The 27,561-nt window shown below is 37.4% G+C and overlaps 1 protein-coding gene across 1 annotated transcript in view; it reads right to left on the bottom strand.

Moving 5' to 3' along the window:
- The window catches only part of LOC107692754 (partitioning defective 3 homolog), a 444,353-nt gene that overhangs the window by 204,195 nt on the left and 212,597 nt on the right, over nucleotides 1-27,561 (bottom strand). The window contains exons 10-12 of the mRNA XM_016491924.1: nucleotides 24,330-24,679; nucleotides 16,622-16,761; nucleotides 14,807-14,935 (exon numbers count right to left, since the gene is read on the bottom strand). Of these exons, the coding sequence (XP_016347410.1) occupies nucleotides 14,807-14,935; nucleotides 16,622-16,761; nucleotides 24,330-24,679 (619 nt within the window). The remainder of the gene's footprint in view (nucleotides 1-14,806; nucleotides 14,936-16,621; nucleotides 16,762-24,329; nucleotides 24,680-27,561) is intronic.

The following is a 27,561-nucleotide window of genomic DNA, read 5'->3' on the forward strand; positions in this document are numbered from 1 at the left end:
AAACAAAAAAGCAAAAGCAAAAGCAAAAGCAAAACAAAACAAAAAAGCAAAGCAAAAGCAAACCAAAACAAAAAAGCAAAAGCAAACCAAAACAAAAAAGCAAAAGCAAAGCAAAACAAAAAAAGCAAAGCAAAACAAAACAAAAAAGCAAAAGCAAAGCAAAACAAAAAAGCAAAGAAAAGCAAAACAAAAAAAACACATCAAAGCACAAAAACAAAGCAAATAAAAGCTAAAAAAACAAAAGTAAATGAACAAACACATGAACAGAAGAGAGAAAGAACAAAATGCCAATCAATTAAATATTTATAAAACTAGCAATAAGTATAAAAATAACATTCAAAACAAAAACAGAAACAATTAATGAACAAATTAATGAATTAAATTAATCTGTTCGTAAAATATATACATGAATTAACTGCATGAATGGAGTTATCATTTATGTCAGTAGCATACATATGTGAGGCAAACTCAATTCATAATACTTTTAGAGCGTTTGTTTCTAAACCTGGCATGCTTTCTCCCTCAGGTTGGCTTATATGCAAATATGAACACAGCAATCATGCCTGGATCTGCACCAGAGTAATCGGTCAGAGATCTCCAGAACGAGGTGAACTCGGCCTGACTGAAAACTAATTCTTGCCATTCAATTGTGGTGAGAAAGTAATCTGACCCATTGGACCAATGAACCAAGCTGTATCACAATTCAAAATAAGAAATGTGTTATGTAAAAAGCAGGTGAGCGCATTACTTATCGCAGTTCATATATTGTTCATACTTATCACATATAGTGCACTCTGGCCAATAGGAGGACAGTTTTACTTGCATGTGACTTGTATACACATATTTTAGTACACTTTAAAAACTGAATCTCTCAGCCACACAGAGGTCCAAGGATCCCCAAGCTATGCGTCTGATGTATTGTAAAGAAACAGCTTAAAGTACCTTACCCCAAAGTCACTATACATTTTTTATAACATGCAACAGTTTGTTTGAAGGTCTGAAATTGTGTTATAAACAGCAGGTTCATTTTCACAAGCCTTCATAACACTGCACATTTCTTTCACACACTGACAGAGGAAAAGTGCATGACTTTATAAAGGGCGCATCCAGCTCAACCTGGTCCATTGTGCTCGGGAGTAATTAATTCATTCATAAGCAGAATGGATGGTGTGCATTCATTACATGCTTTTGTTTCCAGAGCTTGAATTATACTCTCAGTGAACAGACAATGAAGAGAAGAGCCCATGAGAGATAAGACAACGTCTGAACACACACACAGAGAAAAGCAGATGTCTAGCATTCACTCTCACTACTCCACTGGGACATACAGACAGATTATCCAGAAAGAAAGAAAGAAAGAAAAGCAAAGGAAAAACAAACCAAAAGTTATTAACGAATGAATGAAAGAAACAAAGAACAAACAAAAGTTCTAACAAAATAAAAAAAATAACCTACTTTATGAAATAAACACACTTTCAAAAGAGAGAATAGATTGATAAACAAAACAAAAAACAAACCAAAAAAAAACAAACACCCTCAAAAACAAAAACTAACGAAAAGAAGGAATGAACAAACAAATCAGTAGACAAAGAAAAACAAATAAACAAACAAATGAACCGGAGGAAAAACAATCAAAAGACTAACCAAGTAACAAAAACAAACAAAAAAGAACAAACAAACAATTTAAAGAAAAAATGAAGAAAGAATCAACAACATAATACACTGTAAAAAAAAAAAAGTCCTGTAAAAAAAATGGTAAATGACTAGCAGCTACGGCTGCCAAACAAGAACCGTAAAATTAAGGTAAAATATCTTAATTGAAATACAGTGCAAAAACAATAATTTTACAGAAATTTTCATTAAAGGTTTTACAGAAAATAAAATATTTTACAGATTTTTCCTTGTTTCAATTATGATATTTTACTTTAATTTTACGGTTTTTGTCTGGCAGCCGTAGCTGCCAGTCATTTACCATTTTTTACGGGACTTTTTTTACAGTGTAGAGGGAAGAGAGAAGGAAGGGAAAGAAAGAAATTAAAATATTAATTTTGCTCCCTAAGAAATAAAGATATACAGACAGACAAAAGAGACAGAAACAAACAAAAAAAATTATGAACAATCGAATTAAAGAATCAGAACAAAAGTAAAAATGTATCAAAAATCATTCAAAAGAAAAAGAAAGAACAATGAACAGACAAATATAGAAACCAAAATCAAAGGAAAAACACCCTCAAAATAAACAACTAACAAAAGGAAATCAGTGAAGATAAAACAAACAAGCTGAAGGACAAACAAAAGACAAAGCAAGTACAAAAATGGAAAAGAATAAACAAACAATTTAACAGACAAACTAAAGAAAGGATTATTGAACAAACAAACCAAAAACAAAAGAAAAACAGACAAATAAACATCTAACAAAAAGAAATGAACAAACAAATCAGTGAATGCAGGAAAAAAACAAACACATGAGAGGAAAAACAAACAAAACAACAACATCAAGCTTAAAAATATATAAATAAATAATGACCAAACTTAAGAAAGAATAAACAATGTAATGGAGGGAATAGATGAAGAAAGTAAAACAGAGAAATAAAAATATAAATGTTGCTCTCTAGCTTCAAACTGCTGCCGAGGTTTGAAACATTTAGCATGGCTGAAACTTTCTCGCCCGAACGGGGCAACGACATAAAGGTCACTGGAAATGAATTTAAGAGGCTAAAAGAAATCAGTCAAGTATGTAATTGCAAAGAAGGCCTGTGCATGATAAGTATAGAAACATGAAATTTCTCACCACTGTTTCTTTGGCCCGCCACCTTCTGATAAAGACTGCATATTAAACACCTCTGACTAATGCACATTCAAGACTTTCAGGTACAATTAGACCTGAAGACCCGAGAAAGAGAGAGAGAAGGAGATTAGATGAGACATTCAAAGCTTCGAGAGGAAGAGAGGAGCGAAAGAACTGTCACAGCTCAGCACCTAAAGCCAAGGTGACTCGAGGAGCTGGAGAAGTGAAGTCAAACACCTCATTCATACATATATTTACAAGCAACCAAATTCCCAATACTAGGTCAAAAGAAGAAACCAAGAAATGTTAGCAGCATTGCAGGGCTGCACGATAATGGTTAAACAGTTGATCATGATTATTTTGCTCAACAAAAAAAAAGACGGTTATTGTCATTTTAATTTGTTTTGTTTTACATTTGATCAGAATTACTGCACTTTCACATAAGCACAAATAAAAAGAATGTCAACTCGCATGGTTTGCTTACAGATTTAGTCGCAGTGAATTGTTCAAAAACAAAAGTGTAATCGACGATGTGAAAGATAACTGTTTTTGAGCAAATCTTGCATTAAAGGAAACACACAGCATCTTCATGACATGGCGGCAGCAACAATACTACAGCGAGAATAAAAGTTACGCCTTCTTTCTTTGCGTGAACATTTGGGCGGCGTTATGCAAATCTTCCCACATAGTGACGTAGACATGTGGGGGCGTGTTAGAACGAGCCATTTTAGGTAGGCGTGGTCGACTCTTAACTTTTATAAAGAATATCTCTTTGGATTTGAGACTTTAGTCTTTGCAACTTTACAGATCTTCTTCATGCACCAAGAGCTTGTAACCAAAAAAATTTGCAATCGCATCATATGACCCCATTTAAGGTATAAATAAATTATAAACAAAGCATCATGATTTTCTGTAAAGCTGCTTTGGTGTATATTGTGAAAAATGCTATAAAAATTGACTCAAATTGGCTTTTATGGATGCTACTGTATATCAGTTTAACACATTGTGAGAATGTTATTTACATTTGCAGGTTATATTTTAAACAATATATCATGCAAAGTCCTGAAAATTAAAATCAAAGACAGTAAAAGAAGAATTAAAATTAACAAAAAATAAAGTAACTGAAGAGGAATAAAATACAGATTAAATAATTGAATAAGCATGTCTAGTTACAGTAATCAAAATAAGATTCAAAGCATACAATACATAAAATCAAAATGTTTATTTTAAGGCCGTTTATGGGAATCCCGCAGCTGTCGACTGTGATCAGGCAGGGAGAAGATTGGGCTAGTTTTTATTCTTTTTGGCGGGGTTTTCTGGGATTTTTCTGGGACCTGGCAACCCTGCGTATTGCAGAGAGAGTGCCTGTGCATGGTTGCCAGGTTGGGAAGATTAAGTAAACCACTGATCAGAAACTGTACTGATTTATTAAAAAAGCCTTGATTGGGGGATTTGAGCTCTTGAAATCTGGCAACCGCAACCAAGAAAGCTTGTGGAGGCTTGTTACCAATGCAAGATGCCACATTAAAATAAATATTTTTCATTATAAATAACCAGCAGGCAAATATCGTAGATGATTATGCTTATTAAATCAAGATCAGCAAAAATCATGTCAACGATTAAAATACGATGCATCGATCAGCCCTACAACACTGCCTTCAGTGCGCTTATCTTATTTTGATTATACTTAATAAGCTGACAATATGCCTACAGAGGATGTTATGTTTTATAATGAGCCAATATTTGATCATTACCAGCATTTTGTTGTACACATAAACGCGTATCTGCTACAAGCACGACATCGCGGTTGAGACCTAACTGTGCTTGACTACACCACATGCTCTCAGCAAGCTCTGCCTGTCCCAAAACTGCTCTAAACGAGCTTGTTTATCAGCGCTGTACAGCGGCCGCTCCATATGAACAGCTAGGCTAATTGCTGTCACAGCTGAGAGAAAAAGTGCTAAACAAAAACAGGTGGCAGCTCAAAACTGTTTTGTGAAACGAAAAGAAAAAAATGCTAGCAGAATGCTATTGTCTTCCAATGCAATTTGCGACATTAGGTTTAATTATGGAAGTGCTTGGCTTTCCCAATTTGCAGCCGCGCAAACTGACACGTTTTTAATGCGGCCCATAAAAGTGCTTGTGAAGGGAATGGCTTCTCATCTGCAAGCTGCGGGGGAAAAGAGAAAGAAAGGGAAAAAACAAGGGAATGATTTCAAGGGAGTAAAAAGGGTTCGAACAAGCAATTGAACTTAAGTGTGCCAGTTCGGCTAATGGAAACGGGTGAGGTAATTTTCACAGTAGGGATGCCAGGCGTAGTGCTTAAAAAGAGAGAGTGACTCTCCATGCTTGACTATCCTAAAAAAATATGGGCTCTGGATGAAGAGGAGATTAGGATGAGCGGTTAATGGATGTCGCCTTTGCAGCTTTGGAGGTTTTCTGACCTGCTGTGTTAAAAACAGCGTTTATGCAGATACCTTTAAGACATATGAATCCATTTTGAATTCTGATTGTAGTTTCAGACTTTAAAGCATGCCTAAATTTATGTCAATTCACTATAGTGCTGTAGTCAGCTCCATGCAGAACTTTTTATACTTTTCATTTACTTTTTAATGCACCACTAATTAGCTAGCAAGCTAAAACAGACAAAAAAAAAAGGAAAAAAATTGTTTTGAGGGAGAAAGGAGGAAGAAGAGAGGTAGAAAAAAAACAAGAAAAAAATGGACAGACAGAAGTGAGAGAGAAAACAAAAAATGAAAGAAACTAACAAAACAAAATATTTTACAAAAGGGAAAAAAAACTAACTTTTGGAATAAAGAAAAAAAAAGACTTACAAAGGAATGCATAAATTAATGAAAACGAAAGAAAGAAAAATAAATAAATAACGATAATGGACACAGACAGACACAAGTGAGAAAAAAAAGAAAAGAAAAGAAAAAAGAAATTAAACTAACAAAGATCAAACAAAATATCTTATAAATGAAAGAAGAAAACTTATAAAATAAAGAAATTAGACTAACAAAGGAAAGCATACATTAATGAACAAAGAAACCAAAAGAGTAAACAAGTAGTAAAAACAATAAATCAAACAAACAAACAAACTTCCTAATGACTAAAGAACAAGCAAACAAAACTGATAAATTGAACAAACAATGAAAGAAAGAAAGAAAGAAAGAAAGAAAGAAAGAAAGAAAGAAAGAAAGAAAGAAAGAAATATAATTTATGCTCTAAAAACCTGAAAAAGCATCTGAAAAAAAAAAAAGAATATTGGTGCAAATTCATGAAATAACGAGTCACTTTTGTGTCAAACCTAAATATGTATCCTAAGTATCCAAAACCTAAGTATCTTACCTAAATCATTCTGAATAAATTCAGATATTATACAAAACTTGTTCCGAACTTTCAAAGACTTCAGAAGTTTTTCTTTTTTTTTTCTTTTCTTTTCTATTCTTTTCTGAATGAATAATAACAGTCACTGATTTAAGGGTCTTACAGTACTACTTTTTTCTCGGCAGGTGAGAGAGCCAAGGTCCTAGTGAATGTGATAATTCATTCGCCGTTAAAAAACCCAGAGAGACTGCCAAGTTACAAATAGATCCTGATAGCTATCTTGGCTCAGAAACGGCTCCGATCCCCTGGTACAGAGCCCATTTTGCCGTCACGACATCTCAGATGAAACACTCTGGCTAACAGCTGCCAGCAAGGACAGCAACAGGACCGCAGGTCTCGCGTCGACACCTCGTGAGCAGAAGTTACCTCACTGCGACTCTGACAATGGCTTAAAGGCATAACATAACTTTGACAAAAGATAATTATATCAAAGACACTTTTAGAGACCGAACACAAATGAAATGTGGCCATCAGACATTTTGATTGAACGTTTGGTTGTATTTTTAATAATTCCCTAAGGATCTGACTGTGGTGTGGAGACTGACGAGATGTGGTCAGGGTTATGACAGATGAAACCAACGGGCTGTAATTTGGGACAAAACCACAAAGACACACCTATTAAATAAGAAAGAGGCTAATTATCTTAATCAAGCGGGATTCCCCTTCTGCCCAAGCTCACTTCCTCCACTAGCCGTTGCTATGGAAACAGTAAAACGGGATGGTAACACAACAGATCTGGACATCATATGACACACGAAACTCACATAAGAGTGTCATTTGTGCTTCAGGGGCGTCTCATCAGCAATCAGCACAGAACAACACCTGTCTGCAATCAACACATCCATCTACGAAACAGTCCGTCAGGTTTAAAATCACAGCTCTGGCAATTATTACAAACCTGGGCAGAACTGTGGATATAACATACACTGCAATAACTTTAATTTAAAGGAAGCATTCCATCACTTGCTCACCAATGGATCCTCTGCAGTGAATGGGTGCCATCAGAATGAGCTTGGCTTGAAGTTAAAAATGTCTTAATGATGGATTTGTTTCAGCTTTTGGCTTCAACTGATGGACTGGAGTGGTGTGAATTACTTGTGGATTATTGTGATGTTTTTATCAGCTGTTTGGACTCTCATTCTGACGGCACCCATTCACTGCAGAGCATCCATTGCTGAGACAGTGATGCAATGCTACATTTCTCCAAATCTGATGAAGAAACAAACTCATCTACATTTTGGATGACCTGAGGGTGAATACATTTTCAGCAATTTTTTTTGTTTGTTTGTTTTATTTGTGTTTTTGTGCATGTGTGTGTGTGAGATAGAGAGAGAGAGAGAACTATTGCTTTAAATGAAAGCTTTTGCAGTGTATTTTATATCCACAATTCTGCCTAGGTTTGCAACAAAACAATCAGACCAACAATGAAAAAATAGTGTAGATGGACACAAAAATGCCCTGTGTGAACAGATCCTTACACTGCAAATTCTGAAAACAAACTAAACATACAGATATATGTATACTGCATGCTACGTCCTTTCAAAAACAGTAGGTAGTATGCCATTGTGAACACACCAATGCTGTCTGTGTTTTAAGGCTACCTGTGAATGATGGCTACAGCTCTCGGGCAATCAGAGGCACTTGTTGAGCACGAACAAACATGCTTCCTATTTCCCAGAGCTTACAAAAGAGCTCTCTCAACCATTCCCATCAACACATCCAGCAATCTCTAATTTAACAACTCAAGTCTAGTCTCCAGTGTTCAGGTAACATGTTGATTTGATTTCTTCCCACTCTGAGTTTCTAAAGTTTCCCACATCCAGTGAACAGATTTAAAGCAAAAATGGCTTCATGGGGAAATAAATGTCGAAACCTGACCTTTCTGTTGACACTAGAAAAGACGAGTGTGCAAGTGTGAGCGTACAAAGTGATTCTGAGAAACGATGATATGATCTGCTGTGAATAATTGCGACCATTTGGGAAAAACAAAAGTTGGATTGCTGTTGTCGTTTCCTAACAATTTAACATTCACAGAATCCTTCCAAAGAACATTTAAAAATAGAAACGCTCCTCACAGTGAAGTGAGAGAAACTGGAACAAAACAGGAAATGAGCAACAATAACTCAAAAACAATAACTTGCATCTTTCTGAACAAGTTCAGAAAAAAAACAACAGATTTTCTGATGACTGGTGAAACGGGTGTCACTAGCGGGATATCAAGCCAACTCATCAGACGTATTAAAATAGAACCTGTCATACATTTGTCTGGATCTGGCCTCAATAGACACCATAAATCCAACTGTCAGTAGACATCAGCGTTCAAATTAATTGCGCAATTAAGATTCTCTTAGCTTGGCAGATTCAGCCTCTAATGGATCCACGAGAAGTCTGAACTGGTCATGAAGAGGAATTTAATGTAGTGTTTAATTACTGTTCTGTGACGAGGTTCCCATACACCCTGTCATCTGGACCGTTCTGGGGGATTTGGATTGGATTGGCGCAGCCAAGAGCATTGACGAGTTGCAGTTATTGTATGTTTGAACAAGGCAACAGTCGTGATCATCAACTTCAATTTGGAGAGAGCTCCAATTGACTACAGATGGGCGTATTATTTGAACATGAATAGAAAAAGCTCATCGTCATTCATAGGGTTATTTTCAAGGAAGTTGAGCCAGAAAATGATGCATACGAAACAGTTTCAAGAGTACAAACAAACCTACTCAAAACTGCTCAAAGATTTCATTCTGATCTGTCAAGTTTGCCATTAAAGGCTCAACTGCAGTCAAGACTAGGACTGTGCATTTTGGTAATTTGGGCTGCTCGAGCGCTCAAGTACATATAAATCAACCTTAAGTATTTGGGGTGAGCCATGGATGCACCATTTGCACCATTTTATATTGCCAATCTATGCACAATAATGCCATAGTGAATTAAGACATTGTGTCAAATTCACAAAAAGGTTCAAATGTCTCAAGAATCGTTCTGTTCCATTTCTCCCCATTAGTCATGTTCCATCTAGCAGGGATGTGCAAAACTACATTTTTTTCAAAACGGTGATTGGCTACATTGATCAATGTAGAAAAAGAAAAAGCAAAGCTAAACAAAGCAAAAGCAAAGCCCAAAAAGCAAAAAGCGAAAAGCAGAAAGCAAAAAACAATAAACAAAAGCAAAAGCAAAAGCAAAAGCAAAGCAAAACAAAGCAAAAGAACAAAAGCTAAGCGAAAGCGAAAACGAAAGCAAATGCAAAGCGAAACAAAGCAAAGCAAAGCCCAAAAATCAAAAGCAAGGCAAATTTAAACAAAACAAAAGGCAAAACAAAACAAATGAAAGCAAAGCAAAACAAAGCATCCCCATGAGTCCATCCACACTCAAGACTCCTTGTCGCTACCAGTTAACATGCTAATATCAATCAACACAGTTTCATCTCCAGCCAAAGCTTTGGAGGTAATTCCCATTTACTCTCGTTCCTTTGTTCCCTTTGCCTGGCTTGGCTGAAGTCTTCACAATGAGTTATTTACTTTGCAGAGGGAAGGAGGTGATGTACAATCTCCGCTTATCACTCTGGCTTAGCAGTGGTCGCAAACACGCGTAACTTCTGAGCGTTCTCAGCAGTGCACACTGGGAGATCAAAAGGAACGATAAATTGCGGTCAGTGCAGACCAGACAGCCGGCAGAAGAACACGGTGGGCTTTTTGTTTACACGATGGAACTGCTTGTGTGTGTGAGTTGTGTTGTTCTAATGCTCTCACGCCGCCACTGGCCACATTAGTGTGCCGGATAATTGCGTTTTCTGACATGAATAATTAAGCAGCAGGGTGTTTGTCAGGCCTCGGAGTGTGTTCGTGAGTGTGTGTCTCATCGAAGTGGCAAGGTAAGATTTCATCAAGTGCAGGATGTCTGTCAAAACACGTTTTCTCCCTTGCCGCTGTTGTCAGTTCTCTTTTTTCCCTTCTTTTCTCCACAGTGAAGTTTTTGATGGCTCCCTGAGATGCCTATCACATCTTTCATTCTTTCCCTCTCTCTCCATCTTCTGGCCTATCCGTCTCCCGCTGAGTCGTGCTCCCTCCCTCTCCTCCCAGATCCTCCCTCTTTCATCATTTCTCCTAATCCTTCACCCTCTGCATCAATCGCACTGACTATCCACTGCTCCTCTGACATCCTTTTTTTTTCAGTTCTGAAACACAAATGACTGGTTTATATTCAAGGCTCTCTTTCAATTTCCGAAATAAACAAACCTGATGCAAATGTTAAGATGGCAAGGTGCTCCATAGTCTCAGACGTCACTGCCGTAGAGCGCTAACAGACTGTTTGAGGCCAATTTTATGCATGCGGCACACATAATGGAGCTCTTGCAAAATCCAATCTGATTAGCTTTACACAAATCCTGAGCATTTGTGTATACAGGATTTTACTGAACTGCAGAAAACAAAGCCCTATTTACAAGTTTGCAGACTTCTTCAATGGACCACTTCCAAAGATGAACTTAATGCTAGATTTACCAACATGTTCTCACTCCCAACTCGTCACATATTGACTCTTGGTCAGGACCCCTTGGCGTCAGTTTTTAACGCACTGGGCAAATTTTTTTCAATGTGCAAGTTACTCCATTACTTCAATTGTTTGCCTTGTGCGTCAGATCCCTTAATTCTTTGCATGCATTTGTAAAAGTGAGCACCTAACCACAACCCTTCCCTAAACAATTTCTCAACAATATAAAACACGTAACAGTCAGACAAAAGTACAGTCACAGGTATTTAGGGCAAAAACTGACCAGAAAACAGTATAAGCATTACAATCAGCCCGTGTTATATCCCAAGTCCTCTGGAGTCATACAATATCTTTTTGTGAGGAACAGAGTGAAACTTCATGCGTTAATCGCTGAAAATATTCCCGCTCCATTAACAAAGTCACATCTCATTCAAAAGATAAATCTTAACATTAACATGATGCAATCAGTCACAAAGCACACAACAATCAACTCTAACATAACGCTTCTTTCATGTGGCAATTTGTAATGTGTTTATGATTTGAACGTTATGGCTTGAGGCGGTGATCACTTTTGGGTCTGTTCCTTATGCAAATTAATAATTTAGCTTCAGAAGACTTGGAATGTTTGTCTTTTTTTTTTTTTAATTGTGACTATAGTTGCATATGTCTGTTATATCCTTTGTTTGATATTGACAAATGTAAGGATCAGGGGTAGCGGTTGGGTTAGGTGCTCAAAATCGAAATAGTGTAATTGGTGTAAGAAGAAACCAGACCCTAAGCAAAGACCACAGGAGAACTGGTCCCCCATCTGAGCCAGAAGTAAGGAGAACTGGTTCCCCATTAGGCCAGAGGAGCATCTGAGCCTGTCTTCTGCCAAGTTTTTTTCTCCATTTCTGATGGAGTGTGGGTTCCTTGCCACTGTCACCTTTTGGCTTGCTTAGTTGGGGACACTTCAATTTAAGTGATGTATCGAAATGACCACACTGACACCACCGGATGAGAGCAAAACTTGGTATCAGTCGAGGTATGTCACATTCAGTGGGAAAGGAAGGGTTGTAGTCTGTTCAGCAAGGACTGACCCAGAATGGGTCAAATTTGTCAGCGAGTCTCAATCTACCTGTCAGGAGTAGCAAACCAAGCAACAAATCAGTTGTTTAAAGAGCAGTAATCTCATGAGTATATGACACTGACCATGACACACTGCACTTTGAGTGCCACATGACCTATAATTGCACACAACTAACACCAGCCCCTCAGCCACACTCCAGAACACTCCAAGGACAGCACTTCATCGATTCCGGCACAACAGCTTCTTTGGGGTTCACCGAACATGCCCATGGTGCAGACTCCTTCTATCGCTTCTCTTTCTCTTTTTCTCTAAAGGGCGAGGGCCGGCCGGGGGCATCAAAGCTCATTTTTCTGCGGTTCCCTCAGGACCAGACTTCGGCTGTGAGCAAAGGTTAAAGCTGACGCCGCTATCAATAAGTCACTGCCCGCATTTGATGCTCACGCTTTCGTAAAATGTCTAAAATTCCCTCAACACCTCGGAGGCTAATCGTATGCGTGCAGATAAATGAAAATAAATAAATAAGGTCCCTCAGCACATTAGCGGTTCTGTTCTTTCTCCGATCTGTTACTTTCTCTCCTGATGTCATTATAATAATCTGAGGTTAATTGCGTTGTGCATTCGAATATCATAAAGCACAGACTAAATGCTTGGCTGTGTTGATTTATTAGACTGTAACCTGTCACTGTAGCAGAGTGTGTCAGTCTTTTGATTTAGAACTTCCTTGATGATGCGTTAATAGTCTGGCACTGTGATTGGCTCACATGACAAGGTTCCCATAGCATCATATTAAACCACCACGCTCTCTCTCCCTCATGGAGACCTACAAAATAGCATCAATAACCCTCCACTGTCCTCTCTCTCTCCACTTTATTTGCAATAACTGTCAGCAGTAGAGTGATGCGTTTGTAATCTGATTTTTATGAACATACTTGTATGGATTATTGAGATCCTTTAATGCCTGTACGGGGTGCATTGAAAAGCCGAAGTCCTGAATGTTAATGTGACAATAAGAGTAATGAAGCGTCCAACAGTTTATCTCTTCCCTCGCTTTCTCTCTTCCCACCCCTGTCGTTCTGATGTCTTAAACTCCACATTTTAAGGGGGAGTTGATGAGAAACGAGGTGGAGCGGGAGAGTTGGTGAAACTGTGTCTTCATTGATGGTGTCTTTAATCAAATCTTGCTGGAGCCAGAGAAAGGAAGTCAAACCTCATCTTCACCAGCTCTCAATCACCTCAAGCTTAAATAAGGTCAAAATTAATCAGCCCGTATTTTAACTTTCTTCCGGGGACGTGTTTTTCAAGCCTCTATGAAGATGGCACACATCAAAACATGCTGGCCTCTTCGATAGGTTTGGGTGTGTACTCTATGGTATTTTGAATCATTTTAAGAGAGAGAGAGAGAAAAGCAGATTCCCAAACACTCTGCCATTGGTGGACGAAAACCCAGTCCTGTGGTGACTTCTCTGAAAAAAAAAAACTATGTTGCTTCTTGCACGTTTTGTGACACTTTCCAAGTGGAAACTCTATGGTATTTTGAATCCTTTTAAGAGAGAGAGAGAGAAAAGCAGATTCCCAAACTCTCTGCCATTGGTGGACGAAGACATAGTCCAACCCAGTCCTGTGGTGACTTCTCTGAAAAAAAAAACTATGTTGCTTCTTGCACGTTTTGTGACACTTTCCAAGTGGAAAGTCTAAAAGCATGCTAAATTTGATCTAAAACAGAAACACATGAATCCGGCAAGGTTTTATTACGTTGGTACTTGTATCCATCGAGGCATTTCGGAAATGAAATGTCCTGTGAGTGACGCTAGAACATAGCACCTACACTAAACCTAAGCAATAGTGTTAACAAAAGCAAATGTGAGATAAAAATGCATTTGCTGAAGCAACAGTGACATTTTAGCTTGTTTCTACAAGTCTTTAAGACTCTTAAAGACCTATCGTGATTCGTGTTTTATGGAACTCGTAAGAGCAATGCTGTACCGGGTGCGCTACAGAGCAAGTTTACTACATCAGAAAAGCCATACATATGGAGTTGGTTATGTGATGCAAACATCAAAATACACTAGTGCACCAACAATGTGCTATGGTGAAAATGATGATTAATTGATAATCTACTGCTGTAATCATAATTTGCATGAAAAATAATAAAAGTTGCTGGTGTTTTACTGCCTCTAGTGTTCATTTCAGCTGGAAACGGCAGTGAATTGTATGTTGGCCTATAGGTACGTTTTTGGAATTTTGCAAAAATGTAGGTAGAGGCATGTTTTTGCAATTAGCCTGTGTTGACAGAGTCAAGCTGAAAGCAAACAACATTGTTTGGGTCTGTATTGCAATTTTGATAGGAGACATAGCTACCTTCAAATTCAGGTAACTAGTGGCTAACAATTTAGCTTTAACTAGCTATAAACATGTAGACAGTAACTAACTTGGACTATCTTGCTCAGCTTAATTCTCTTCAAACTGTCTCCACCAGACAGCAATTGACCTAAAAGAGCTACAACTGACTGTAGAAGAAAACCATTAGCACTCAAAACGGTCAGCGTATGAATGCAATGTGTGCTTGTGGTGCATAATATGACTTCTGACGCATTTTGCAACAAATCAAGCTTGCATAGCTAGAAGCATTCATATATCAGGGTTTAGACTTCCTGTCATCAACACTGCTGAGTGCAAAGGAGGAATTTTACTGATGCTGTACACAACATATCACTGAGACAGCCAATGGGAACCTTCAGCACTGGCTGAATACAGAAGCATCTTTATGGAATGTCGACCAAGAAAAAAAAAATCTGCATACAAATGCCAAGGCAGCCTGGAGTTCATCTGCACTCCTGAATTATCTTTTATGGAAATAATAATGACTTCAAAACGAGTTAAGGCAAGTGGCAGCTGCCTCTATGGCACACATGTGACCTAAATAGGCCAGAGGCAGGAAAAGGGTTGAAGAGGCCATTCCATGGTGCTATATGAACTCTGTGTGATATCAAGAAGACTATTTATGGCTATTGTTAAGCCATTTTAAGATGGTTGCACATTTAGGTGTGTGGGAGTGCGAGCGTGTGACTCACCACTTCGCGGGGCAGGAAAGTGTCCTCTTGTCTGACGATGAGAAGACCTACAGTGCCTCCCATGGGAGTCGAGCGCAACAGAGCCACAACCTCCTCCTGAGTCTTACCATTCAGATCCACTCCATTAACCTAAACCCACACAAACAGAAATCATCAGAAAAATGAGGATCTGACAGCAAAATGCTGCTCCTTTGTCTTAACAGTGAAGCAAATCAGTTTTCGTCAATGTATATTTTTCATTTTGTAAACCACATGCACTAAACACAAACACAAACGTTTTTAAAAACATTTTTATATTATATAAAATAATAAATAATAAGAATGCACACACACACATATTTATTTATAAATGTTATTTTAGTACTATTTTCATAACATTATAGCATTATTATTTAGCTTTTTTATAATTTTCAGTTTTCATTTTAGATTAGGTTTTAGTAACTTTGTTATTTGCTTTTGTCATTTTTATTATTTGTTTAATGTATTTTAGATTCAATTTATTTTTAATTCTGTTTTAGTTCTAGAAATTTCAACTAATTTATATCAATTACTTGCGTTTTGATGTAGTTATTATATAACTATAATAATATAATAATTAATAACTATAAGTTATTATAGTTAACTAAAACTAAATTAATTATTTAAAACCATAAAAAAATCATTACTTGAAATAAATTCAACTTTAAATAAAAATTTTTAAAAATTTCAGTAGTTGCCAAGGCAATATTAACTTGATCTACTAAAATTAAACTCCAAGTAAAACTGATATAAACAATTCATAAAAACTACATAGACGTATTTTAAAAAACAAAAACTAATAAAAATGATAAAAACAACAAAATTGCTAAAAAAAAATTACCGAAATGAGAAAGAAAACAGAAAATATAAAAATAAAAACAAATTCAAAATATTAATAAAAACTATAATATTTAGTTGCTATGTTAACTATATTATGTTTTTCAACCAGTATTTATAATTTGTTTTATTTCAGCTTTTTTCAACAATGTGAACAAGTCTTAAAATTATTTTTAGCTAAAATTAACTTACATATAATACATAATATTCCTAATATCAGAAATACTACATATAGTATTAATATATACACACATAATCATTGGTTAAACAGGTTTGAGCATCATATTAAAAAGCTTGACCTGTGCAAAAGTGCTGCTGTCAAATTTGACGTTACAGGATGCTGATGTGAGACATTTGAAAGAGTGTTTAATAAAGCAACAAATAAAACCTGAATTATATTCCATGTAATTACATCCAATCAAGCATTACAATTAACTGCAGTCGCATTATTGTGACCATGACAACAGGAAGTACTGTCCTGATATTTCTATGGCAACATAAAGGCACGGGATGATGCGAAAGCACTCTGAAAGGCCTCGACTCCATTACAGCGATGAATCAGGGTTTGTTAAGCCAAATGGATGACGTTCTTGCTCCGCGGTAGCATCTGGCATGAGAGCCTGCAGGTGTCCTGCTCCATTTCTAAATGAAATAGCCATTGTTGATTGGCTGTCACTGTAAATCAGCCATCAGCTAAACTTCTTTTTGTCCATTCTCTTTTATTGAGGTTATTTACTCTCCCAAACTAAAAAGGAAAGTGCTTCTCACAAGGGAGAGAGGAAAACAATGGACATCTTGCCTCCAATAGACCAAGCAGAATGGACTTTTTTTGGATTTTAAAATAAGAAAAGCATGAGAAAAGCTGTATATGGTGCTGAAAGTTCAGGAAGCTGTAAGGAAGAGGAAGTGAGGGCCGTGTGATGTCACTCGTCGCTCTCAACCGCTTCCAGGTTTTCTCACCTCGAGCAGCCGGTCTCCAGCTTTCAGATAGCCGTCCTGGATGGCGGCTCCACGCGGGAGGATGTTCTTCACATATATGGGGGCGGAAGTGCCAATCGGGACGTCTCTGGAGGTGATGCTAAAACCCAGCCCCTCTGGACCTACAACACAAAAATAACAAACAATACATGTGTAAATGAACTAAAGAGTCTGGCTATAGATCAAACAATGACCGTCTGGGAATGTAATTTCACATTTTTAAGTTTAGTTTAGGTTGTAAAATGTCACTTTTTGCAGCACATATTTTTATTTATTTATTGTTTATTTGTTTTATATATTTCAATTTATTTAAATGTGAACCCCCCTGAAAAATCATTTTTGTTTAAGTTTTCGTAATTTTGCTATGTACTTTTGTTATTTTCATGTTATTTCAGTTTCTGTTTTTTTATTATTATTTTTTTTTTTTTCAAGATTTAGATCATTTTTATATATTTTTTTAGATGTATTTTTAAATTTAGTTTATTTTTATTTCAGTTTCAGTTTTAGTAATTTTAGTACTCAAATGTATTAGTTTCAGATATCATATAACCATATAAACCCAACATCAATATAAAAATACATATCTAATAACTAGTTTAAAGTGTTTTAAACTAGATTTTTTATTTATCTTGCACACTCATATCCGCTCAAAATGTTGAGTTCAGTGCAATTGTTTTTCACCAAGGCTTATTAAAAAATACAGTAAAAATTCTGAAATATTATTACGGTTTCAAATAGCTGTTTTCTATGCGAATATATTGTAAAATGTAATTTATTTCTGTGATGCGCAGCTGTATTTTCAGCATCATTACTCCAGTCTTCAGTGTCAAATCATTTTTGTTTAAGTTTTCGTAATTTTGCTATGTACTTTTGTTATTTTCATGTTATTTCAGTTTCTGTTTTTTTATTATTATTTTTTTTTTTTTCAAGATTTAGAATATCTCATGGTTGGAAAGAACTTTTCCAGTTTTCATTTTAGTCTGTTTTAGCAATTCATGTTCTTTTGTATTTTTTTTTTAATATTTATTGTGATATATATATATATATTATTTCTGTGATGCGCAGCTGTATTTTCAGCATCATTACTCCAGTCTTCAGTGTCACATGATCTTCAGAAATCATTCTAATATGCTGATTTGCTGCTCAACAAACATTCCTGATTATTAGAAATGCTGAAATTGTGATACATTTTATTTTTTCAGGTTTCACGGATGAACAAAGTTCAAAAGAACAGCGTTTATTTGAAATAGAAAACTTTTTTAACATTATAAATGTCTCTTGATGAATTTCCTTGCTGAATAAAAGTATTAATTTCTTTGAAAAACAGCTAAAGTGTTGCAAACATTTCGTGAATTCTATATATGACACGGATTGCATATCGTCCGCAGAAAAATTACAGTCCTGCTCAAGTCTACTGTATCTAATAACTAATCTGAATCCATCAGACGGGATATTTTTATGTCTTTAAAGGTTATAGAGAAAAAAAACAGTGTGTTCCATGACCGCCTGTGCGCACAAATACAAATTACACAGGCAAAGCCCAAGCATATGGCAACACAGGCCACCCTAATTAAACGTTTCAAACCCATCTCTGTGCGCGGCACAACCGCAGCGTGACTTCAAATTTAGACCCGTGTGTTTCAGAGGCACGCGCTTTACAAATCTAGCGGGGCAGTAACATGACATGCTCGGGTCGTCATGCCAGCTCCTCCAGAACGCACGCTGTAGACATTTGCTTTTCCTCATTGAAAAGAAGGCCAACTCCCTTCAAACCCAGCTTTGAAGGGTCTTGATGTGCGCATGCATCAGGCAAACTGAGCTTTACAGCTCGCCACGGACATTAGTAAATCCTGGAAAATGTAGTTAGGCTCAGACATGGGGTATGCACAGCAATTTGCTCCCTGTCCACAAAATGACCGTTTTGGGAGTGCCAAATGAATACGAATAGGCAGATGTAGGAGAAGCGGAGAGAAAGAGTAATGGTCGGGACACAGAGGGATCAGTAAGGTTGACCTTATCATCCCAACAACGTCTGTAATGGTAAAAGAAAAGGCAGTGGGGGAGATAGAGAGACTGATAGGCCGGACACGTATTTTTATCTGGAGACACATTTGTAGCCTTCAGGACTGTCTGTGTTCGCTTATATCATATCTGGGATATGTCTTGTTCATGGTTTGTGCACAAAAAGGGAATTTTTCAAAAGGTTAAACCCAATATTCCAGCATCAAAGCAAGTTATGCTCAATAAAACAACACTTGTGGCATCAAAACACAAATAAAAAAGGGAGTCAAAAAGTGAGGGACAGAATAACGGTCACATTTAACGTTATTCTGCGAATTTTCACAGGCAAAATCCATTCATTTCAATAGAAATCGGTGCAAATCTGGAACTTCACATGAGGGTGAAAGATTTTAAAACGTGGATTCAGCAACAGGTTAAAGTTGGCTGTGTTGACTAACAGAAAGCTGCTTGGTGATTTCCGTGACTTCTCTTCATACATCAGTACACTATTAATCATTACTGGACATTTGCCCATGAAATTTCACCAAAATTTTACTAATGTGATCGAATCTTCACAAGAGAAGTGAATGGGGCCAATTTGCAAACGTTAAAGGTGCAGTAAGTGATTTTTGAGAAACTCTGTTTATATTTGAAATCACCAAAACGTACACGCCCCTACCCAAAAGGATCACACCTCTATCTTCATAGCTCCGCCCCCAAATTCACAAACATGCTATGCAGCACAGGCAACTCCCCTATCATGAGTGGATACGCCCCTTACTGGTGATTGGCTAGAAGTGTGTTTTGATGCTCGGTCCGATCCACTTCCACTACAGCGTTTCTCAGAATAATGATATATTATATATAATATAGATTATATATAATATAAACTATATATCTATTACGTTTATATAGATAATGAACATTATGCCACAAATGCCCTTGATTGAGCTTAACTTGTATTGAAACTCCCATATTCCAAAGAACACAAGCCTGCCGCAGCATGAGCCGGTGTTGCTGGTCTGGGGTCAGTAGCTGTGTTGTTCTCTAAATGGTTTATGTTTGTTATGGTGCTGGGATAACTGCTCCAAGACATACGGCCACAGCCGGCAGAAGTGAAGCCAGTCAATAACAGGCCTGTGAGGCTATCAAAAGCCCACCTGATGCCCCCTACAGGATAATTACTACAATCAAACTTTCAGCCATTAGGACATTCAGCTGTTAACGGCTTACAATCAAGTAATTAGAGGGATGGAACACTAATAGCCCCGCGCTAATTAATCACGTATGTGGCACGGTGCTGGGATAACTGCTCCAAGACGTACGGCCACAGCCGGCAGAAGTGAAGCCAGTCAATAACAGGCCTGTGAGGCTATCAAAACCCCACCTGATGCCCCCTACAGGATAATTACTACAATCAAACTTTCGGCCATTAGGACATTCAGCTGTTAACGGCTTACAATCAAGTAATTAGAGGGATGGAACACTAATAGCCCCGCGCTAATTAATCACGTATGTGGCACGGTCTACTTTCAGGGCTTTTTCTGTTGTTGAGGTTTTGGGTTTTTTTTGGATTATGTGAGAGAAAGATAATAAAAAATGCTGTCTATATGACTGTGCCAAAGTCTTAAAGCTTAAAAAAATCAAGCAATGTAAGGCAGTACAGAAAATTACAGCTTGAGGAAGAAATTAGGAAAATGTTCTCCGCAATGCATTAATTTATGAGGGCTTGAGAGAGAAAGCAGGAGGAAAAGACAAATGAGAGAGGACGGTGTGGTCTTAGACCTCTTAAAGTACTATTTTAAGATTATCATAACAAAAAAGACAAATGGACTAATGGAAGGAGGAAGAAGACTCTTTAAATGAGTGAAGCTCCAGTGAGAGAACAGAAACATCCCACATCCACATAGCAGAAAAAAAAAATCATATTTGCCTTTTTATCCATTAAATAATCAAAACACTGTAAAAATGGGACAAAATAACTTTTTCCTGAGAATTTTTTTAAATCATCCCTGTTTGACCAACCAACATACATAAATAAATAAATATAAATAAATAATAATTATTATTATTATTATTAAAAGACAAATGGAGACATTTATGTGTCCTTGCAGTGTTCACTTACAGAAAGAATGTCTTTATGATGGCTGTATATAATAAATCATTATTATAAAAAAATATTAATAAAAGGTAGTTAATATGGTAATAGAGTTACCATATAACCAAGGAACACAACATCAAGCATTTAAATTCAACAAGAAAGGAGTTGGAAAAAGCTGGGGATAGACCTTAAAACAGAAAAAACGTGAGTTGTAGGAGGCATAAAATATGATTTTACATTACATTTTTACTGATGTGTTTTAAAAAAGCCTATAAAAACACTAAATGTGAGCTATTCACCGCTACAGTCGCTTGAGCAGAATGAACCTTGAGTATAAACAGCATTAGATGCATTATTTTATTTCAGCAGTGCACCTGTCACTGAATAAAACTTGAATTTGATATAAAGACAACACCGTTTTTCATAAATCTAGAAGGGTAAAGTGGGTAAAGTGCCCAGAGCAAATAAATCTCTCAGCTGGCACAGACGTGTTGAAGCCAATCTGAGAGAGCTCTGACAGATTAAACAGGCTCAACGAGGGTCAATAACCTCACTGCAAATGGGACGAAACGAGAGAGTGCATCAGCTTCCAGGTGAAGTCCCGAGCAGAGAGCAAGCCTTTGGTGTTTGTACTGATAAATGCTGAAGGCTCCCACAGATCTGCTGTATTTAGCCTGTAACACAAGCTCAGCTCAGTCCAGCACGCATGCCAGAACCGCAGCGCTCAACATCTGCTGCATCACAGCCAGACGCCAGCGGGCAATTCACCCTGCGCTTGTTCATTTCCTGTCTCCCTCCCTCTATCTCTGCGAATCACAGGGAGAGAAGATGAAGATGGACTGATAGTGAAGAGTGGCGTTCATGTTTGGATTCAGGGCTCCTACACCAGTGTTTCCCAGAGGGCTGCTAGTCAGGACTGTGTCCCAATTTACATACTAACCACCCTACATAGTAAACAAGATTAGAATTACTGTGTCCTGAATCACATATCACATGTGTGCGTGTGTATTATTGCATATATTATTGCATATTGTAGTATCAGGTGGATTTCTGCATATTATGCAAGCGTTTCTAGTTAATATTACCCACAACCCCTTGAACTATAGAGGAGTTTGTGACAATTTATTTTCAACAACTTTAGTGTATAAAAGCGACACAGATTGTGAGGCCAATGCTTTCATGGCAGTTTTTAAATGCCTGGACATAAAATTGAAATAAGGAATCTTAAAGTACAAATTTAGCTAGATACATGCTAATGCAAATTGTGCATGTTAAGCAGTGTTGTTACTGTTAACTATTAAAACTAAACCTAAAACTTTTACAAATATTTTTTGGTAATGGATAATAAATAAATAAATAAAATTAGTAACTCCGATATTTTATTGTAAATGAAAAAGTAATGTGTTACTTTACTAGTTACTTGAAAAAAAAAAGTAATCTGAATACTCTTATTATACTCTTACTCTTATATGTACGGTCAAGTATGAAGGAGCATTTTAAGTTCTTTTCACTGTTATCATTCAAATCTGCAAGTGGTGCCGCCGGCGCCACCTCGACCCCAGGAGGTTAACTGGAGTTGCAATAATGCATCACCCCCAACACAGGTAATTATGAAATTACATAAAAAGATGTTTTTAAGTGGGTCAAAAAAGCACTGTACACTCTAAAAATGCTGGGTTGTTTCAACTCAACTTTGGGTCAAATATGGACTAACCCAACCGTTGGGTTACATTTTTACATTAAATTTTTAACCCAACAGTTGGGTTAGTCCATATCTGACCCAAAGTTGGGTTGAAACAACCCAGCATTTTTTAGAGTGTAAGCTTTTGCTAATTCCATTTAACACAAATGTAATGTATAATACATGTTGAGTTAATTGCAATTATCATTCAATTAAGTGTTCAAAAACATTACATTCAGTTCACACTTAAGTATATATTTTTGTAAGAAGTACTCTTTTTACTAGGCACGTCTAAGTGTTCTTCTTTTTCACAAGATGTAAACTAACTAGGACACTTCCCAATATTATGACAATACTAGATACTGTGAGGACTGTCAGTCTACTCACTTCTATGAATATTACAGCCCAAAAAGGCTACAAACACACATAAAGCTCTTGAGTAACACCTAACAGAGGCTCCAGCATGTGACAGGCTGCGTGTCAGACTCCAGCAAAAAACTCCCTCTTTCACCCGCGGCTGTCTTTTCATTTAAAGGCTAGCGTGGCGTACGCCTGCCCTCCCCAACCCACTCCATATTTCACACCGCGCTGAAGCCCGGCCCATTTGTTGTCAGGATTTAATTGTGTCTTTACCGCTCCCTCTCCTGCTGCGTCAACCTAATAGATGCGAATGAGACAAGCCCACTGACAGAGAAACTTCTTTTTGCTCTTTCATTTAAACACGCCGGAGCGTGTGATTACGACATGGTGACAAAGAGGGGAGGGAAAACAGCATCAGAGAAACAGAAAGTTTCGTGGCTTGACGTTCTAGCATTTTCTTCTCAAAAGCCGCCACTAATGGAGATCAGAAGCGTTGCTGCATAAGCAGTAACAGATATTCCTCAGACGTCTTGGTTTATGCATAAACATGCGTGCGTTTGTGTCTGTTTGGGTGTGTTTGTGGTATCTCTGATAGACATTTCCAGTTGTCCCGTGGTGTGAAATGCTGAGATGCAGCTGCCGTGCAGAGCGAATGGGATTTGGAGCCGTACGTGAGTCTGAGAGGAAGCTGCATCCGCACTTCCTGACAATAGCAGATTGAGTCCTTTGAAGTACCAACTGCATTAGTTACACAATGTTAGTCGCTACAGCGGAAAAGATACACCGCCGTTCGCACAGATATCATCAGCTATTAAAACAGCAGAAAATACAGGCAACTTCAGAGGAAAACAAACAAACAAATAAATAAATGCATAGCGTACGCTATTTTTTTATTGCAAGGGCAACAAGACGTCTCGTGTGAGTGTATTTCTCACATTTTCACTTCAGTGGCCAAAAGCATCTGGACATCAGAGTCTAATTAAAGATTTTGGTTATTTCAGTTAAAACAGATCTTAATGTGACGCTATACAATGACATTCTAGAGAATTGTGTGCTTATGAATTTGTTCCAATTTGATCATTATTAATTATTAAATTAAAAGTTCAACACGCATGTATGAGTGTGGGGTCATATTCTTTTGGCCATATCAGTGTTATTGTTAACTAAAACTAGAACTAGTAAAAATTGTTGTTGTTAATTGAAATAATGCTGGATATGATGCCAGAAATAATGCTTAATAATAAAAATAAAAATAACAATAATTATATATATATATATACATATATATATATATATATATATATAATTAAATAAATGTCGCTTTCAGCTACAGTAGCAATAAGACACATTTTCCCACAATGAAATTCATTCTGCAAAACACTGCAGATTTGAAAAAGTCTACAAATCACATCTGGGCCGACCCATCAGCGCTCTACCAAATCTGACAAAGTGGGCTATTTCAATTAACTAGGTAAATGTACTCATAAGAAAGGTCAGGTTACCGTGAAGCGCTGTGAATCAGTATGATGAGACTTGAGTAACCGTACCTTTCCTCAACTGGACGTTGAACTTGCGGCCGGTCTTTTTAGAGTAGCCCACAGAGGAGGCGGCACTGGTGGGTCTGGAGGGCTGGTTGGGGCCCGGTGGGGTCTTGTTTGATGTGTTTGCTATGTGCGGTAACGTGGGATAGCCCAGGGTCGATTCGGCTTTGGACATTCTCCGCGGGCTGTAGTCGACACCTCCTCCCACCAGACTGGCCCTGTCCCCGGGGCCCGAAGCAGCCTGAAGACCCAGTTCGTTCTGAGACAGCAGCTCGTACTGGGCTTTCTTCACCGCTGGAACCACATGGAACAGGATGAGTGGAGAACGCATAGCGTGTCTGAACAAATTCTGGGCCCTGAGGGGAGAGAACAGCACACACACACACACACACACACACACACACACACACACACACACGTCTCAGTAAGGATGTATCTCATTGTCAATTACTGAACAGGCTCATCCTAAGTACTGGGATTGTTAAAAGCAGAGCACATGCAGAGGTCAAATGGTCGCCTTGCTTTATCGTTGGCTAATTGTACTAGTACAGTTGGAAACAAGGTTAATTCACGTTATCTGCCATTTCCATAATCACAAAGCCTTGGGGAGGAAGCAGTGAAATGTATTAGAGGCAGAAAGCGGGATCTGTTTTCATAAGTGTGCCACATGGAGGACAAAAACAGCAGTCCATCAGACCTGCAAGATATGGCTAAAAGGAACACTAAAAAAAACCTATAAGTCAAATAAATAAATATATAACAGATCTAGTTATGATATATATGATGGAGTGGTTCATAAGTAACTTATGTATATTAGAAACAATCATTCTGAATGCATAGAATGAGGTGATTTCATTAACTCTTTCCCCGCCAAACATAGATTTTTCCAGGTTTCCGTGTCTTCACTGTTATACACTCGGGGGCACTATTATCCCCTCTCCTGAATGAGTCCACAATCTCCCGATCAAAAACACAGACTAGGAAGACGCAGAAACGAGCGATCTCATATGTAAGCAGATGCATTTGAAAAATAATGCGATCATCAACAATAAACAGCATATAAATGAAAATCGATCAAGGAAGTGGTGAAGGACTGTGAAGCTTTGGTGTTGATGGAAGCGATCCACTGCATCTATGCTTTGATCAACAAACTGAATATGATCCAGATGTAGTCTTTGATAAAAACTTGATTTTATCAGCTTTTTGATCAAAATGCTGTTTTTTTATGAAACTTACCTACATTACCTACATTACCTATAAAATAAAAAAGAATGCTTGAAGCCAGAATAAAACAGAATTTTTTGTTTAAAAGTAGAAGCTCTGTTCTTTATGTTGATGTATTGCATGTTCAGATATTCATACAACAAGATATTCTGGAGGCCATGACATTTTTGTGAAAATTAACAAAAATGCTGGCGGTGGCTGGCAAGTTTTTTTCAAACATGCTGGTGGGGAAAGAGTTAAACGAATAGTTATCCCAATAATAATAATAATAATAGTAATTATATCTCAAATTAGTACAAATGTATGACATAGTATGACTTACACACTACCGTTCAAAAGTTTGGGGTCAATAAGATTTTTTAAAATGTTTTTAAAAGAAGTCTCTTTCAAGGCAGCATTTGTTTTTTTTACAATTTTGTTTATTTTTTGATTATTTTTTTACAATTTAAAATAGCTGTTTCTATTGTAATATCTGTTAAAATATAATTTATTCCTGTGATGTAGGGCTGAGTTTCATTACTCCAGTCTTCAGTGTCACATGATCTTCAGAAATCATTCTAATATGCTGATTTGCTGCTCAAGAAACATTTCTGATTATTATCAATGTTGAAAACAGTTGTGCTGCACGATATTTTTGAAGAAACCTTTGAAGAGCATTTATTTGAAATATAAATCTTTGTAACAATTTAAAAGTCTTTACTGTCATTTTTGATCATCATTGCTGAAAAGAAAAAAAAACATCTGACTAAATAGTTTTGAATGGTAAGACTTGAAATACAGTGCACAAGTCACCACTTTTATGTTTTTTTGTTGTTGTTGTTTTTCAGTTTTAGAGATTGGAAGCTGCAGTCACCGTTTATATTCCATTATATGGAATGGAGTTTAAAACAACATGAGTGTAAGTAAACCCTGCCAGAATCTTCCATTTTTTACTGAACTATTGCTGTAAACACCCAAAAATACAAGACAAGCACATCTGAACTACAGGTTAATGCTGCATTTTACATATAGATAGTTTGACCCGGAAACTTAAACCCAACACAAGAATGAGAAAGAGCAGAGGAACACGAGCTCGACAGTCGTGTACGTCGCTGTTTACTCCTTTAACGTAAGAACCATCAGAGTGAGTTATTTCCGTCTCAATAAACTCTTCATTAAATCGATCTCTGCAACTAGACAGCAAATAGCACCTCACTTTAGGGACTTCCATCTATTTTTATGCAAATATGGCCCCGCCCGCCTCCAAACGAACGGCGTGTGTGAGCAGACGAGCGGAGCGGTGACACACGGCTAATCACGCGACTCCCTCTGTCTGATTTAATAATAAATGACTCCATTAACGCGTCATTACACTGCGTTAGATCAACCGCTGATAAATATTTACCCATGCAAACAATCCAATAAGATTAGAATATCGTTATGAATTATAACTCCACATGGAGCACAATCAAGAAACAGAGGGAGAGAGAGAGAGAGAGAGAGAGAGAGAGAGAGAGAGAGAGAGAGAGAGAGAGAGAGAGAGAGAGAGAGAGAGAGAGAGAGAGAGAGAGAGAGAGAGAGAGAGAGAGAGAGAGAGAGAGAGAGAGAGAGAGAGAGAGAGATAAAGAAAACATCGGTCTGTATGAATCCCGCAGCTGTGAGAGAGAAAAAAACTACAACGCAGACGCAGATTAAACCGTTACTCTCTTGTGAATCGACTTTACAAGCATGGAAACCGCAAGTTTGTTTACAGATAACTAACATACCGAATCGACGAGTCAAAGCCCTGAGGGGCGGCAATATATACGAAGAACAAAAGGATGTAATATCTAATATGTATTACGCTCACATTATCGACCCGATGTGTATGTAATTCGCAAGGTTGTGTTTAATCCTTGACCCCGTTGGGTTTGTGTATTTACACTAGCGGTGAAAGCTTGCACATATATAAGGTCTCATGCAAAAATATTGCCAAGCAATTAAAACATAATAACGCTTTGGGACACTGGGGAAATTAACTTGTGGTGTTGGGTTT

The sequence above is a fragment of the Sinocyclocheilus anshuiensis genome, unplaced genomic scaffold (genome assembly GCF_001515605.1).
Source record: "Sinocyclocheilus anshuiensis isolate Anshui unplaced genomic scaffold, SAMN03320099.WGS_v1.1 scaffold762, whole genome shotgun sequence".
NCBI lineage: Eukaryota > Metazoa > Chordata > Actinopteri > Cypriniformes > Cyprinidae > Sinocyclocheilus > Sinocyclocheilus anshuiensis.